Source organism: Pyrgilauda ruficollis, unplaced genomic scaffold (assembly GCF_017590135.1).
Source record: "Pyrgilauda ruficollis isolate IOZ18807 unplaced genomic scaffold, ASM1759013v1 scaffold427, whole genome shotgun sequence".
NCBI classification, from domain to species: Eukaryota; Metazoa; Chordata; class Aves; order Passeriformes; family Passeridae; genus Pyrgilauda; species Pyrgilauda ruficollis.
This window is the reverse complement of record NW_024525790.1, coordinates 1-12,059: the sequence shown is the minus strand read 5'-3', so window position 1 is coordinate 12,059 and position 12,059 is coordinate 1. Positions and strand designations below refer to the sequence as shown.

General features: G+C 52.4%; 1 protein-coding gene and 2 long non-coding RNA genes across 3 annotated transcripts; 2 read left to right on the top strand and 1 right to left on the bottom strand.

Annotated features, from left to right (window-relative positions):
• Positions 1–926: 926 nt before the first annotated feature.
• Positions 927–3,349, top strand: LOC121359201 (Golgi phosphoprotein 3-like). Its single transcript, XM_041477987.1, has 3 exons — positions 927–1,281; positions 1,862–1,888; positions 2,199–3,349. Exons 1-3 carry the CDS (start codon positions 927–929, stop codon positions 2,624–2,626), a joined length of 810 nt encoding a protein of 269 aa, XP_041333921.1. The 3' UTR covers positions 2,627–3,349.
• Positions 3,350–6,833: 3,484 nt separating this feature from the next.
• LOC121359198 lies at positions 6,834–10,083 on the top strand. The gene is made up of 2 exons (XR_005956008.1): positions 6,834–7,795; positions 9,471–10,083. It is a non-coding gene; the product is annotated as an uncharacterized LOC121359198 (long non-coding RNA).
• Positions 10,084–10,222: 139 nt separating this feature from the next.
• Positions 10,223–10,881, bottom strand: LOC121359197. The gene is made up of 2 exons (XR_005956007.1): positions 10,559–10,881; positions 10,223–10,522 (listed from the first exon to the last, which is right to left on the bottom strand). It is a non-coding gene; the product is annotated as an uncharacterized LOC121359197 (long non-coding RNA).
• Between the last annotated feature and the right edge of the window lie 1,178 nt (positions 10,882–12,059).

Genomic DNA, 12,059 nt, shown 5'->3' with positions numbered 1-12,059 from the left:
TCAGACAGGAGCAGGGAAATCTGGAAAGGCTTAGAGAGACAGGAGCAGGGAAATTTGGGAAGTTTTGGAGAGACAGGAGGAGGGAAATCTGGAAAGGTTTAGAGAGACAGGAGCAGAGAAATCTGGGAGGGTTTGGAGAAAGAGGAACAGGAGCAGGGAAATCTGGGAAGTTTTGGAGAGAAAGGAGAAGGGAAATCTGGGAAGGTTTAGAAAGATGGGGCAGGGAAATGTGGGAAGTTTTGGAGAAAGGAAATCTGGGAAGGTTTGGAGAGAAACCAGGAAATGGAGAGGAGCAGGAAATGTGGAAATGTGGGAAGTTTTGGAGAGAGGAGCAGAGAAATCTGGAAATCTGGGAAGGTTTGGAGAGGCAGGAGCAGGAAAATTTGGGAAGGTTTGGAGGGAGGAGCAGGAAAATTTGAGAAGCTTTGGAGAGACAGGAGCAGGGAAATTTGGGAAGGTTTGGAGAAAGGAGGAGGCAAATCTGGGAAGATTTGGAAGGTTTGGAGAGATAGGAGCAGGGAGTTTGGGAAGGTTTGGAAAGACAGGAACAGGGAGATCTGGGAGGGTCTGGGGAGATGGGAGCAGAGACAGGAGCAGAGAAATCTGGAAATCTGGGAAGGTTCAGACAGGAGCAGGGAAATTTGGGAAGTTTTGGAGAGGAGCAGGGAAATATGGGAAGGTTTGGAGAGACAGGAGGAGGGAAATTTGGAAAGGTTTAGAGAGACAGGAGCGGGGAAATTTGGGAAGGGTTTGGGGAGATGGGAGCCAAGACAGGAGCAGGGAAATTTAGGAAGGTTTAGAAAGATGGGGCAGGGAAATCTGAGGAGGTTTGGAGAGACAGGAAGAGGGAAATCTGGAAATCTGGGAAGGTTTAGAAAGATGGGGCAGGGAAATCTGGGAAGGTTTGGAGAGACAGGAGCAGGGAAATGTGGGAGCTTTGTGGAGACTCCTGGGCAGGATCCAAGCCAGCCAGGAGGGACGAGAAGCAGGAGAGAGAATTGCTCCCATTTCCTCCCCAGGGCTACACCTCGTTCTGGAACGACTGCATCTCCTCGGGGCTGCGCGGGGGCATCCTGATCGAGCTGGCCCTGCGCGGCCGCATCCGCCTGGAGCCCCTGGCCCTGAGGAGGAGGAGGCTGCTGGAGAGGAAGGTGAGCGTGGGGAGACTGGAGGAGAACCCCAAAACCAGCCTCAAATCCCTCCAAAATCCCTCTCCAAACGTCCCTGGGAGCCACCAAAATCCAGCCAGGGTCACCCTCTGCAGCAGAGCTGCAGGGGCTGGTGATTAAGGAACCCCAAAACCAGCCTGGACCCTCAAATCCCTCCAAAATCCCTCTCCAAATGTCCCTCAGTCCCACCAAAATCCAGCCAGGGTCACCCTCTGCAGCCAGAGCTGCAGGGGCTGGTGATTAAGGAACCCCAAAAACAGAGGAGAACCCCAAAAACAGCCTCAAATCCCTCCAAAATCCCTCTCCAAGGCTCTCCAAATGTCCCTCAGACCCACCAAAATCCAGCCAGGGTCACCCTCTGCAGCCAGAGCTGCAGGGGCTGGTGATTAAGGAACCCAAAAACAGCCTCAAATCCCTCCAAAATCCGTCTCCAAATGTCCCTGAGACCCACCAAAATCTATCCAGGGTCACCTTCTGCATCCAGGGCTCCAGGACCTGGTGGTGAGGGAACCCCAAAAAGAGAGGAGAACCCCAAAACCAGCCTGGACCCTCAAATCCCTCTCCAAAATCCCTCTCCAAGGCTGTCCAAATGTCCCTCAGACCCACCTAAATCCATCCAGGGTCACCATGGAGATCCCTGGGGATGAGAAGAGCAGGGGAAGGCTGAATGTGGGGGCAGAGAATTTTCTGAGTGGGGAGCTGGGTGGAAATCTTGGACCGCAGAGCCTGGTGTCTATGCAGGACACCATGGAAGGCTGGAAGGACGTTGGGATTGGGAAAGAAACCTTGAGCAGAGCCTCCCTGGCCTGGCTCTGGATCCCTGGAGATCCCTGGAGGTCCCTGGAGATGAGGAGAGCAGGGGAAGGTTGAATTTGAGGGCAGAGAGGAATTTTCTGGGTTTGGAGCTCAGTGGAAATCTTGGACCTCAGAGCTCCTGTGGCAGGGCCTGGTGTCCGTGCAGGACACCATGGAAGGCTGGAAGGACGTTGGGATTGGGAACAAACCTTGAGCAGAGCCTCCCCCCCTCAGGAGAGACCTGGAACCCCTTCAAGCTGCAGTACCAGCTGCGCAACGTGCGGGAGCGGCTGGCCAAGGCCCTGGTGGAGAAGGGCATCCTGACCACGGAGAAGCAGAACTTCCTCCTCTTCGACATGACCACGCACCCCGTCAGCAACGCCTCCGAGAAGCAGCGCCTGCTGAAGAGGCTCCAGGAGAGCGTCCTGGAGCGCTGGGTCAACGAGCCCCAGCGCATGGAGCGCAGGACTCTGGCCCTGCTGGTGCTGGCCCACGCCTCCGACGTGCTGGAGAACGTTTTCGCCAGCCTGGCCGACGACAAGTACGACCTGGCCATGAACAGGACCAAGGACCTGCTGGATATGGACCCCGAGGTGGAGGCTGCCAAAGGAAAGGGCACCGAGATGATCTGGGCCGTGCTGGCCGCCTTCAATAAGTCCTAAAAGTCCTCCTTGGTGGGTCCCCGTGCTGGGGTCACACCCAGAGGGACCTGGAGCTGGAAGCTGCCAAAGGCAGGGACATGGAGATGATCTGGTGACCTGGGCCATGCTGGTGGCCTTCAATGAAACACTTCTCACATGGGGTGGGGAGATCCTGGATGGGTCCCATCAAGGGAACCTCACACCCCACCTGGGGTCCCATCAAGGGGACCCCTCTCCCCAGAGGGACCTGGAGCTGGAAGCTGCCAAAGGCAGGGGCACTGAGATGATCTGGGCCGTGCTGGTGGCCTTCAATAAGTCCTAAACACTTTTCACATGGGGTGGAGGAGACCCTTGATGGGTCCCACCGAGGAGAACCCTCTCCCCATGGGAACCTGCAGTTCCTGGGGCACAGATTTGGAGATGATCTGGGCCGTGCTGGTGGCCTTCAAGAAGTCCTGGACTCCTCACCCAGGGTGGAGGTGACCCTTGGTGGGTCCCATCAAGGGGAGCCCTCTCCCCATGGGCACCTGCAGTTCCTGGGGCGCTGGGTGGGCTCAGCCTGGGGAGGGACCAGGGGATTTTTTGCTTTTCCCCTCCCCAGGTAGGGGAGAACCCCCCAGCAGCAGCACCAGCACAGCCCCGTGGTGCCTCCGGGGGAGGTGGCAGCAGCTCTTCACTCCTTGCCCTTGGGCATTTCCTTCTGAGGCCAGTGCAGAGCCGGGGGTGGCAGTGCCAGGGGTGGCAGTGCCAAGAGTGACAATGCCGGGGGTGGCAGTGCCAGGGGTGGCACCGATGGGGGTGACAATGCCGGGGGTGACAATGCCGGGGGTGGCACCGATGGGGGTGACAATGCCGGGGGTGACAATGCCAGGGGTGGCAGTGCCGGGGGTGGCACAGGTGGGGGTGACAATGCCAGGGGTGGCCCAGGAGCTGCTCCAAGAGGCCAAACCCCGGCACAGACGGAGCTCCTGGGAGCCTCTCTCACAGCCAGCTCACTCCGGGGGTGCCCCTGAGCAGCTCACACCCTCCTGGGGTGGCTTTGGGGGTGTTGGGCACCCAAAGCCCCCCCGGGCTGTGCCCCCCGTGCCTCAGCTGCTGTTTCTAGTAAGAAGAACCAAGTGAAACTGTGATTATTTTTGTTCACAACCCCTTTCCTTGCTTCCTCCCCCGCTCCGTTCTCCTGTAGCTCGGTTAAAGTTTCGATCTTCCCCTGAGCCCGGGCTCTGTGCGTGTTTCGGTGGGCGCAGCTGCCAGCCCCGGCGGTTCCAGGGGCGCTGGCAGCGCCGCGATGTCCCCGGGGTGTTGGTGACACCGGTGTCCTGAGCTGCGGGCGGGCTCAGCTGATGGGTGGGGGTGAGCTCCCTCCTCCCCCAGGCCCCTTTTCCTTTCCTGGGGGGGTTTTGGGGCATTTCGGTGTCCCCCGGTGCCCCGCTGTGTCCCCGCGTCCTCCCGGCCCCGGTCTCGAACCCGCGGCACTGCGGGACAAAGGAAGCCCCGCCCCTCCCCCGCCCACTGGAGTTTTCCCTCTTTCTATTGGCCGCTGTTAATGCCAGTCATCGCTGCACCGCCCCCCTCAGTACCCCGCCCTCCGCGCTCACGGACTGGTCAGCTGTGATGTCACTGCTGCCGCTGCTCTGCGCTCATTGGCTGGAGCTGCTGTCCGTCACGCAGCTGAGGCGGTGGAGGCGGTGGCGGCCATTTTGGAGCAGGGCGCGGGGCCGGACGCAGCGGAGGGAGCGCGGAGCTCCCCCCTCGCCGCCATGGCAGCCCCGCTCGGTACCGGCGCCTTCACGGAGGAGACCGGGCAGGAGAAACAGGTGGGGGAACCCCCGGGGGACTGAGGGGGTGTCGGGCGGGCTCCCACTGGCTCGGCTGCACGTCCATCTTTCCAGTCGTAGGCGGGGATTGGTTGGGTGTGTTGTCCGTCTGGGGAAAACCGGGCTCTGATTGGCTACCGGGTTTGGGGTGGGCGGGACTTCCGCATTAGGCTCGATGGCGGCGTGGGGGGTGCGTGGGATGGACCCGGGATGGGATGGGGTCACTGGCGGGGGTCCCTGGGCTCTGAGGGGAGCCCTCAGGATCCTGCAGTGGTTTCAGGGGACAGAGCTTTGGCTGCTGCTGTCACACCCCAAAATCCTGCCCAGGAACCCCAAAATCCTGCCCAGGAACCCAAAATCCTGCCCATGAACCCAAAATCCTGCCCATGAACCCAAAATCCTACCCATGAACCCAAAATCCTGCCCAGGATCCCCAAAATCCTGCACAGGATCCCCAAATTCCTGTCCAGGATCCCCAAAATCCGGCCCATGAACCCAAAATCCTGCCTGGAATTCCTGAAATCCTCCCCAGGATCCCCAAATCCTACCTGGGAGCCCCAAAATCCTTCCCAGCACACCCAAATCCAGGAATTCCTTCCCAAAATCCAGCCCAAAATCCAGGAATTCCTTCCCAAAATCCAGCCCAAAATCCAGGGATTAAATGTAAATTGATAATATAATAAATAATGTAAATTGTGCATAATGAATTTAGTAAATAAATGTAAATGTCAATTGATAATTTAATAAATAATTTCAATTTTCTTTAGTAAATTTTATTTTATAAAAGTAAATTAATGACATAATAAATTATGTAAATTTTATTTAATAAATCAATTTTAACTTAATTAATAAGTGTAAACTAATTCCATAATAAATTATGTAAATTGTATTTCATAAATAATTTTTAATTTAATTAACAAGTGTAAATTAATGCCATAATAAATTGGTATCAGTTTTATTTAAGAAATAAATTTTAATTTCATAAATAAATGTAAATTATTGCCATGATAAATGTAATTTTAATTTAATAAATTTTAATTTAATAAATGTAAATTATTGCCATGATAAATGTAATTTTAATTTAATAAATTTTAATTTAATAAATGTAAATTATTGCCATGATAAATGTAATTTTAATTTAATAAATTTTAATTTAATAAATGTAAATTATTGCCATGATAAATGTAATTTTAATTTAATAAATTTTAATTTAATAAATGTAAATTATTGCCATGATAAATGTAATTTTAATTTAATAAATTTTAATTTAATAAATGTAAATTATTGCCATGATAAATGTAATTTTAATTTAATAAATTTTAATTTAATAAATGTAAATTATTGCCATGATAAATGTAATTTTAATTTAATAAATTTTAATTTAATAAATGTAAATTATTGCCATGATAAATGTAATTTTAATTTAATAAATTTTAATTTAATAAATGTAAATTATTGCCATGATAAATGTAATTTTAATTTAATAAATTTTAATTTAATAAATGTAAATTATTGCCATGATAAATGTAATTTTAATTTAATAAATTTTAATTTAATAAATGTAAATTATTGCCATGATAAATGTAATTTTAATTTAATAAATTTTAATTTAATAAATGTAAATTATTGCCATGATAAATGTAATTTTAATTTAATAAATTTTAATTTAATAAATGTAAATTATTGCCATGATAAATGTAATTTTAATTTAATAAATTTTAATTTAATAAATGTAAATTATTGCCATGATAAATGTAATTTTAATTTAATAAATTTTAATTTAATAAATGTAAATTATTGCCATGATAAATGTAATTTTAATTTAATAAATTTTAATTTAATAAATGTAAATTATTGCCATGATAAATGTAATTTTAATTTAATAAATTTTAATTTAATAAATGTAAATTATTGCCATGATAAATGTAATTTTAATTTAATAAATTTTAATTTAATAAATGTAAATTATTGCCATGATAAATGTAATTTTAATTTAATAAATTTTAATTTAATAAATGTAAATTATTGCCATGATAAATGTAATTTTAATTTAATAAATTTTAATTTAATAAATGTAAATTATTGCCATGATAAATGTAATTTTAATTTAATCCCAATCCCAAATCCTGCACTCCCAATCCCATTTGCCCTCCCCAAAGGCTCCTGCTCCTGTTCCCCTGCCCCTGCACTCCCGCTAACCCAAACATTTCTCCTTTTTCCAGCAAAAATACTTCGATTCCGGCGACTACAACATGGCCAAGGCCAAGATGAAGAACAAGCAGCTGCCGAGTGCAGGGCCTGACAAGAACCTGGTGACAGGAGACCACATCCCCACGCCCCAGGACCTGCCCCAGAGGAAATCCTCGCTGGTCACCAGCAAGCTGGCAGGGTAGCTGCGCTCCCAGCTGGGGGCTGCCCTCTTTTTGTCTCTTTTTTTTGGCTAAAAGGATTGAATTCGCTGTACCGTAGGGGTGGGAGCACCAGAATCCACGTGGTGGTTTGAGTCTTTGCAGAGCACACCCCAGAGCTGCTGGGGGGCAGGGCTGGCTTGGCCCTTCCTCTCTCAGAGGCTTTGCCTTAATTTTGCTGCTCTTTGGAGCCCTCCTGGCTCACAGTGGCTGGGAGAGCCCCGGAAGAACCATCATAGAACCATCCTGGAGACATCCTGGAACCATCCTGGCACCATCCAGGTTCACAGATGGAGCTCTGCCTCTTTCCTGGCTGGGAGAGCCCCAGAAGAACCATCCTGGAGCTATCCTGGAGACATCCTGGAGCCATCCTGGAGCTGTCCTGGCTCAGAAGTGGAGCTCTGCCTCTTTCCTGGCTGGGAGAGCCCCAGAAGAACCATCCTGGAATCATCCTGTGACCATCCTGGAGCTATCCTGGCACCATCCTGGCACCATCCAGGCTCACAGGTGGAGCTCTGCCTCCTTGCTGGCTGGGAGAGCCCCCGAGGAGCAGAGGGGGCTCGGGGGAGGCACCTGGAGGAGAGCAGAGGGCAGGGCTGGGGGGTGGGAAGGGATTTCAGGGCTTGGGGTCACAGAGACTGAGGCAGCTGGGCAGGAGAGTGATCCCAGATATGGAAAGTGATCCCAGATCTCACAGGTGTGATCCCAGGCCTGGAAATTGTCATCTCAGACCTGGAAATTGTGATCCCACATCTGAAAAGTGATCCCTGATCTGGCAGGTGTGATCCCAGATATGGAAAGTGTGATCTCAGATCTGGAAATTGTGATTCTAGGTTTGGAAAGTGTGATCCCAGCTCTGACAGGTGTGATCCCAGATCTGAAATTGTGATCCCAGATCTGAAATTGTGACCCCAGCTCTCACAGGTGTGATCCCAGATCTGAGACTGTGATCCCAGCTCTCACAGGTGTGATCCGAACCATCCTGGCTCACAGGTGGAGCTCTGCCTCCTTGATGGCTGGGAGAGCCCCAGAGGAACCATCATAGAACCATCCTGGAGACATCCTGGAACCATCCTGGAGACATCCTGGCACCATCTTGGAACCATCCTGGAGCCATCCTAGAACCATCCTAGAACCATCCTGGAGACATCCTGGGCCATCCTGGCACCATCCTGGAGCTATCCTGGCTCACAGGTGGAGCTCTGCCTCTTTCCTGGTTGGGAGAACTCCAGAGGAACCATCCTGTGACCATCCTGGAGCCATCCTGGCACCATCCAGGTTCACAGATGGAGCTCTGCCTCCTTGATGGCTGGGAGAGCTCCAGAAGAACCATCCTGGAACCATCCTGGCTCACAGGTGGAGCTCTGCCTCCTTGATGGCTGGGAGAGCCCCAGAGGAACCATCATAGAACCATCCTGGAGACATCCTGGAACCATCCTGGAGACATCCTGGCACCATCTTGGAACCATCCTGGAGCCATCCTAGAACCATCCTAGAACCATCCTGGAGACATCCTGGGCCATCCTGGCACCATCCTGGAGCTATCCTGGCTCACAGGTGGAGCTCTGCCTCTTTCCTGGTTGGGAGAACTCCAGAGGAACCATCCTGTGACCATCCTGGAGCCATCCTGGCACCATCCAGGTTCACAGATGGAGCTCTGCCTCCTTGATGGCTGGGAGAGCTCCAGAAGAACCATCCTGGAACCATCCTGGCTCACAGGTGGAGCTCTGCCTCCTTGATGGCTGGGAGAGCCCCAGAGGAACCATCATAGAACCATCCTGGAGACATCCTGGAACCATCCTGGCACCATCCAGGTTCACAGATGGAGCTCTGCCTCTTTCCTGGCTGGGAGAACTCCAGAAGAACCATCCTGGAATCATCCTGTGACCATCCTGGAGCTATCCTGGCACCATCCTGGCACCATCCAGGCTCACAGGTGGAGCTCTGCCTCCTTGCTGGCTGGGAGAGCCCCCGAGGAGCAGAGGGGGCTCGGGGGAGGCACCTGGAGGAGAGCAGAGGGCAGGGCTGGGAGGTGGGAAGGGATTTCAGGGCTTGGGGTCACAGAGACTGAGGCAGCTGGGCAGGAGAGTGATCCCAGATATGGAGAGTGATCCCAGATCTCACAGGTGTGATCCCAGATCTGAAAATAGTGATCCCAGATTTGGAAAGTGGGATCCCAGATCTCACAGGTGTGATCCCAGACCTGGAAAGAGTGATCCCAAGTCTGGCAGGTGTGATCCCAGATCTGGAGAGTGGGATCTCAGACCTGGAAATTGTGATCCCACATCTGAAAAGTGATCCCAGATATGGAAAGTGATCCCAGATCTCACAGGTGTGATCCCAGGCCTGGAAATTGTCATCTCAGACCTGGAAATTGTGATCCCACATCTGAAAAGTGATCCCAGATATGGAAAGTGTGATCTCAGATCTGGAAATTGTGATTCTAGGTTTGGAAAGTGTGATCCCAGCTCTGACAGGTGTGATCCCTGATCTGAAATTGTGATCCCAGATCTGAAATTGTGATCCCAGATCTGAAATTGTGACCCCAGCTCTCACAGGTGTGATCCCTGACCTGAAGTTGTGACCCCAGCTCTCACAGGTGTGATCCCAGATCTGAGACTGTGATCCCAGCTCTCACAGGTGTGATCCCAGATCTGAAATTGTGATCCCAGATCTGAAATGGTGACCCCAGCTCTCACAGGTGTGGCCCCAGCTCTGCAGGCATGCTCAGGTGTGTGCTTTAGAGCTTCAAAGTGCTGACATTGGCTGAGATGAAACAAATTCCAGGTCTGAGGTGCTGTTGGGCCGAGCTGCCTGGGATGTGTCCCTGGCTCAACTCACAGGGGACAGCGTGTCCAGAGGGGTGGGACAGCCTGGGCAGTGTGTGAAACACCTTTGGGTGCTTTGGGGGCAGAGCCCCACCTCAGCTGGGGGAGCTTGGCTGAGCTTGGCCAGGGGGACAAAACCAGAGGGGCCTGACTGGATTTGGTCAGGAGGATAAAACCAGAAAGACTTGACTGAATTTGGCCAGGGGGACAAAACCAGAGGGGCAAAACCAGAGGGGCTTGGCTGAATTTTGCCAGAGGGATAAAACCAGAAGGATTTGGCTGAGCTTGACCAGAGGGATAAAACCAGAAAGACTTGACTGAATTTGGCCAGGGGGACAAAACCAGAGGGGCTTGGCCAGAAGGACACAACCAGAAGGATTGGGCTGAGCTTGACCAGAGGGGTTTGGCTGAATTTAACCAGAGGGGCTTGACTGAATTTGGCCAGAGGGGAAAAAACAGAAGGGCTTGGCTGAATTTAGTCAGAGGGATAAAACCAGAAGGATTTGGCTGAGCTTGACCAGAGGAGCTTGGCTGAAGCATCCCAAACTTTGATCTCTTTTTTTCCCCCTTCTTGTTTTTGTTTTGTCTCAAACCTGGGGCGGAAAAAAACCCAAACAAAACCTCCAAATTAAAACAAATATCACAACAAAAAAAAAGCCCCAAACCTTAGAAGCTGCAGAGGCATGGCTGGGGGTGGCACTGTGCCCTCCTGGTGCCACCTTTCCCTGCAGTGGGCACAGCTGTGCCCCAGAGCTGCCCCAGGAGCCAGAGGAAGGAGCAGGAGTGAGGGATGCCCGGGCTGGGTTTTCCTCCTCCTGCACCTTCCTGCTGAGCCGGGCGTTCCCTGGGCACTCTGTGTGTCACCTGTGTCACCTGTGTCACCTGTGTCACCTGTGCCACCTGTGTCACCTGTGTCACCTGTGTCACCTGTGTCACCTGTGCCACCTGTGCCACCTGTGTCACCTGTGCCACCTGTGCCACTTGTTTACCCAGGGCGTGCTGGAATTTTGTGTGCCCCGAGGATGAAGCAGCCCCGGGGAGGGGACAAGGGCTCAGGAGGGGCTGGGGGCTGTCCTTGTCCCCTCTGGGTCCTGCCCGTGTCACCTGGCTGGGACAGTGGTGTCCTGCTGTCCGTCCCAGCCACGCTGTAAATAGGTGACAAATAGCTATTAAAAACAAACAAACAAAAAAAGAAATAAATATATATATATAATTTTTTTACATGTTCAGCTCTTCTGGATCGCTGTGCCTGTCCCCAGTGCCACCTCTGTCCCCAGTGCCATCTCTGTCCCCAATGCCCCCTGTCCCCAGTGCCACCTCTGTCCCCAGTGCCACCCCTGTCCCCAGTGCCCCCTGTGCCCAGTGCCCCCTGTCCCCAGTGCCCCCTCAGCTCTCCCGGCTCTGTCCCTGCCCAGCCCTTGCTCTGTCCCCACCTGTGCCATCTCCAGCCCGGCCGGGCGTGTCCCCTGCCCGGGGCTCTCCGGATTCCCCGGCACCGGGAATTCCCGAGGCCGCGGGGACCGTGCGGGGACAGGCAGGGACACGCTGTCCCGCTCGTGTTTGTTCCCGAGCTCGGCAGCACCTCCCAAAAACGCGCCGGGGCTCCGTGTCCCGCTCCCCTGCCAAGAATTCTCCTCCCGACAAGGACGCATTCCTTGGGGCCACGGGAAGGATTTTGGGAGGGACGGATCCCCCCAGGCAGCCCTGCTCCGGGGGGGGCACGGGACCCCCAGGGGGATGGAACCCCCCGGGATTGCTGGTTTGGAGGGGAGGGGGCTGCGCCCACCGCGGCTCCGAACGGCGCAGGGGGCTGGGATTGATCTCAGTTTGTCCCCAAAAATGTGGGGACAGGGAGGGGACAGCTGCAAACTGAGAACAGAGGGCCGGGATTGGGCACGGATTGTCCCCAAAAATGAGGGGACAGCTCCAAAGAGCGCAGGGGGCTGGGAGCGGGCACGGATTGTCCCCAAAAATGAGGGGACAGAGAGGGGACAGCTCCAAACTGAGCAGAGAGGGCTGGGATTGGGCACAGATTGTCCCCAAAAATGTGGGGACAGCTCCAAACTGAGCAGAGAGGGACGGGATTGATCTCAGTTTGTCCCCAAAAATGTGGGGACAGGGAGGGGACAGCTCCAAACTGAGCAGAGAGGGCCGGGATTGGGCACGGATTGTCCCCAAAAATGTGGGGACAGCTCCAAAGAGCACAGGGGGCTGGGAGCGGGCATGGATTGTCCCCAAAAATGTGGGGACAGAGAAGTGGCAGCTCCAAACTGAGCACAGTGATGTTCAGTGGCCTTGGATTTGTCACAGTTTGTCCCCAAAAATGTGGGGACAGGGAGGTGGCAGCTCTGAACAGCACAGAGGGCTGGGACCTGGCACGGATTGTCCCCAAAAATGAGGG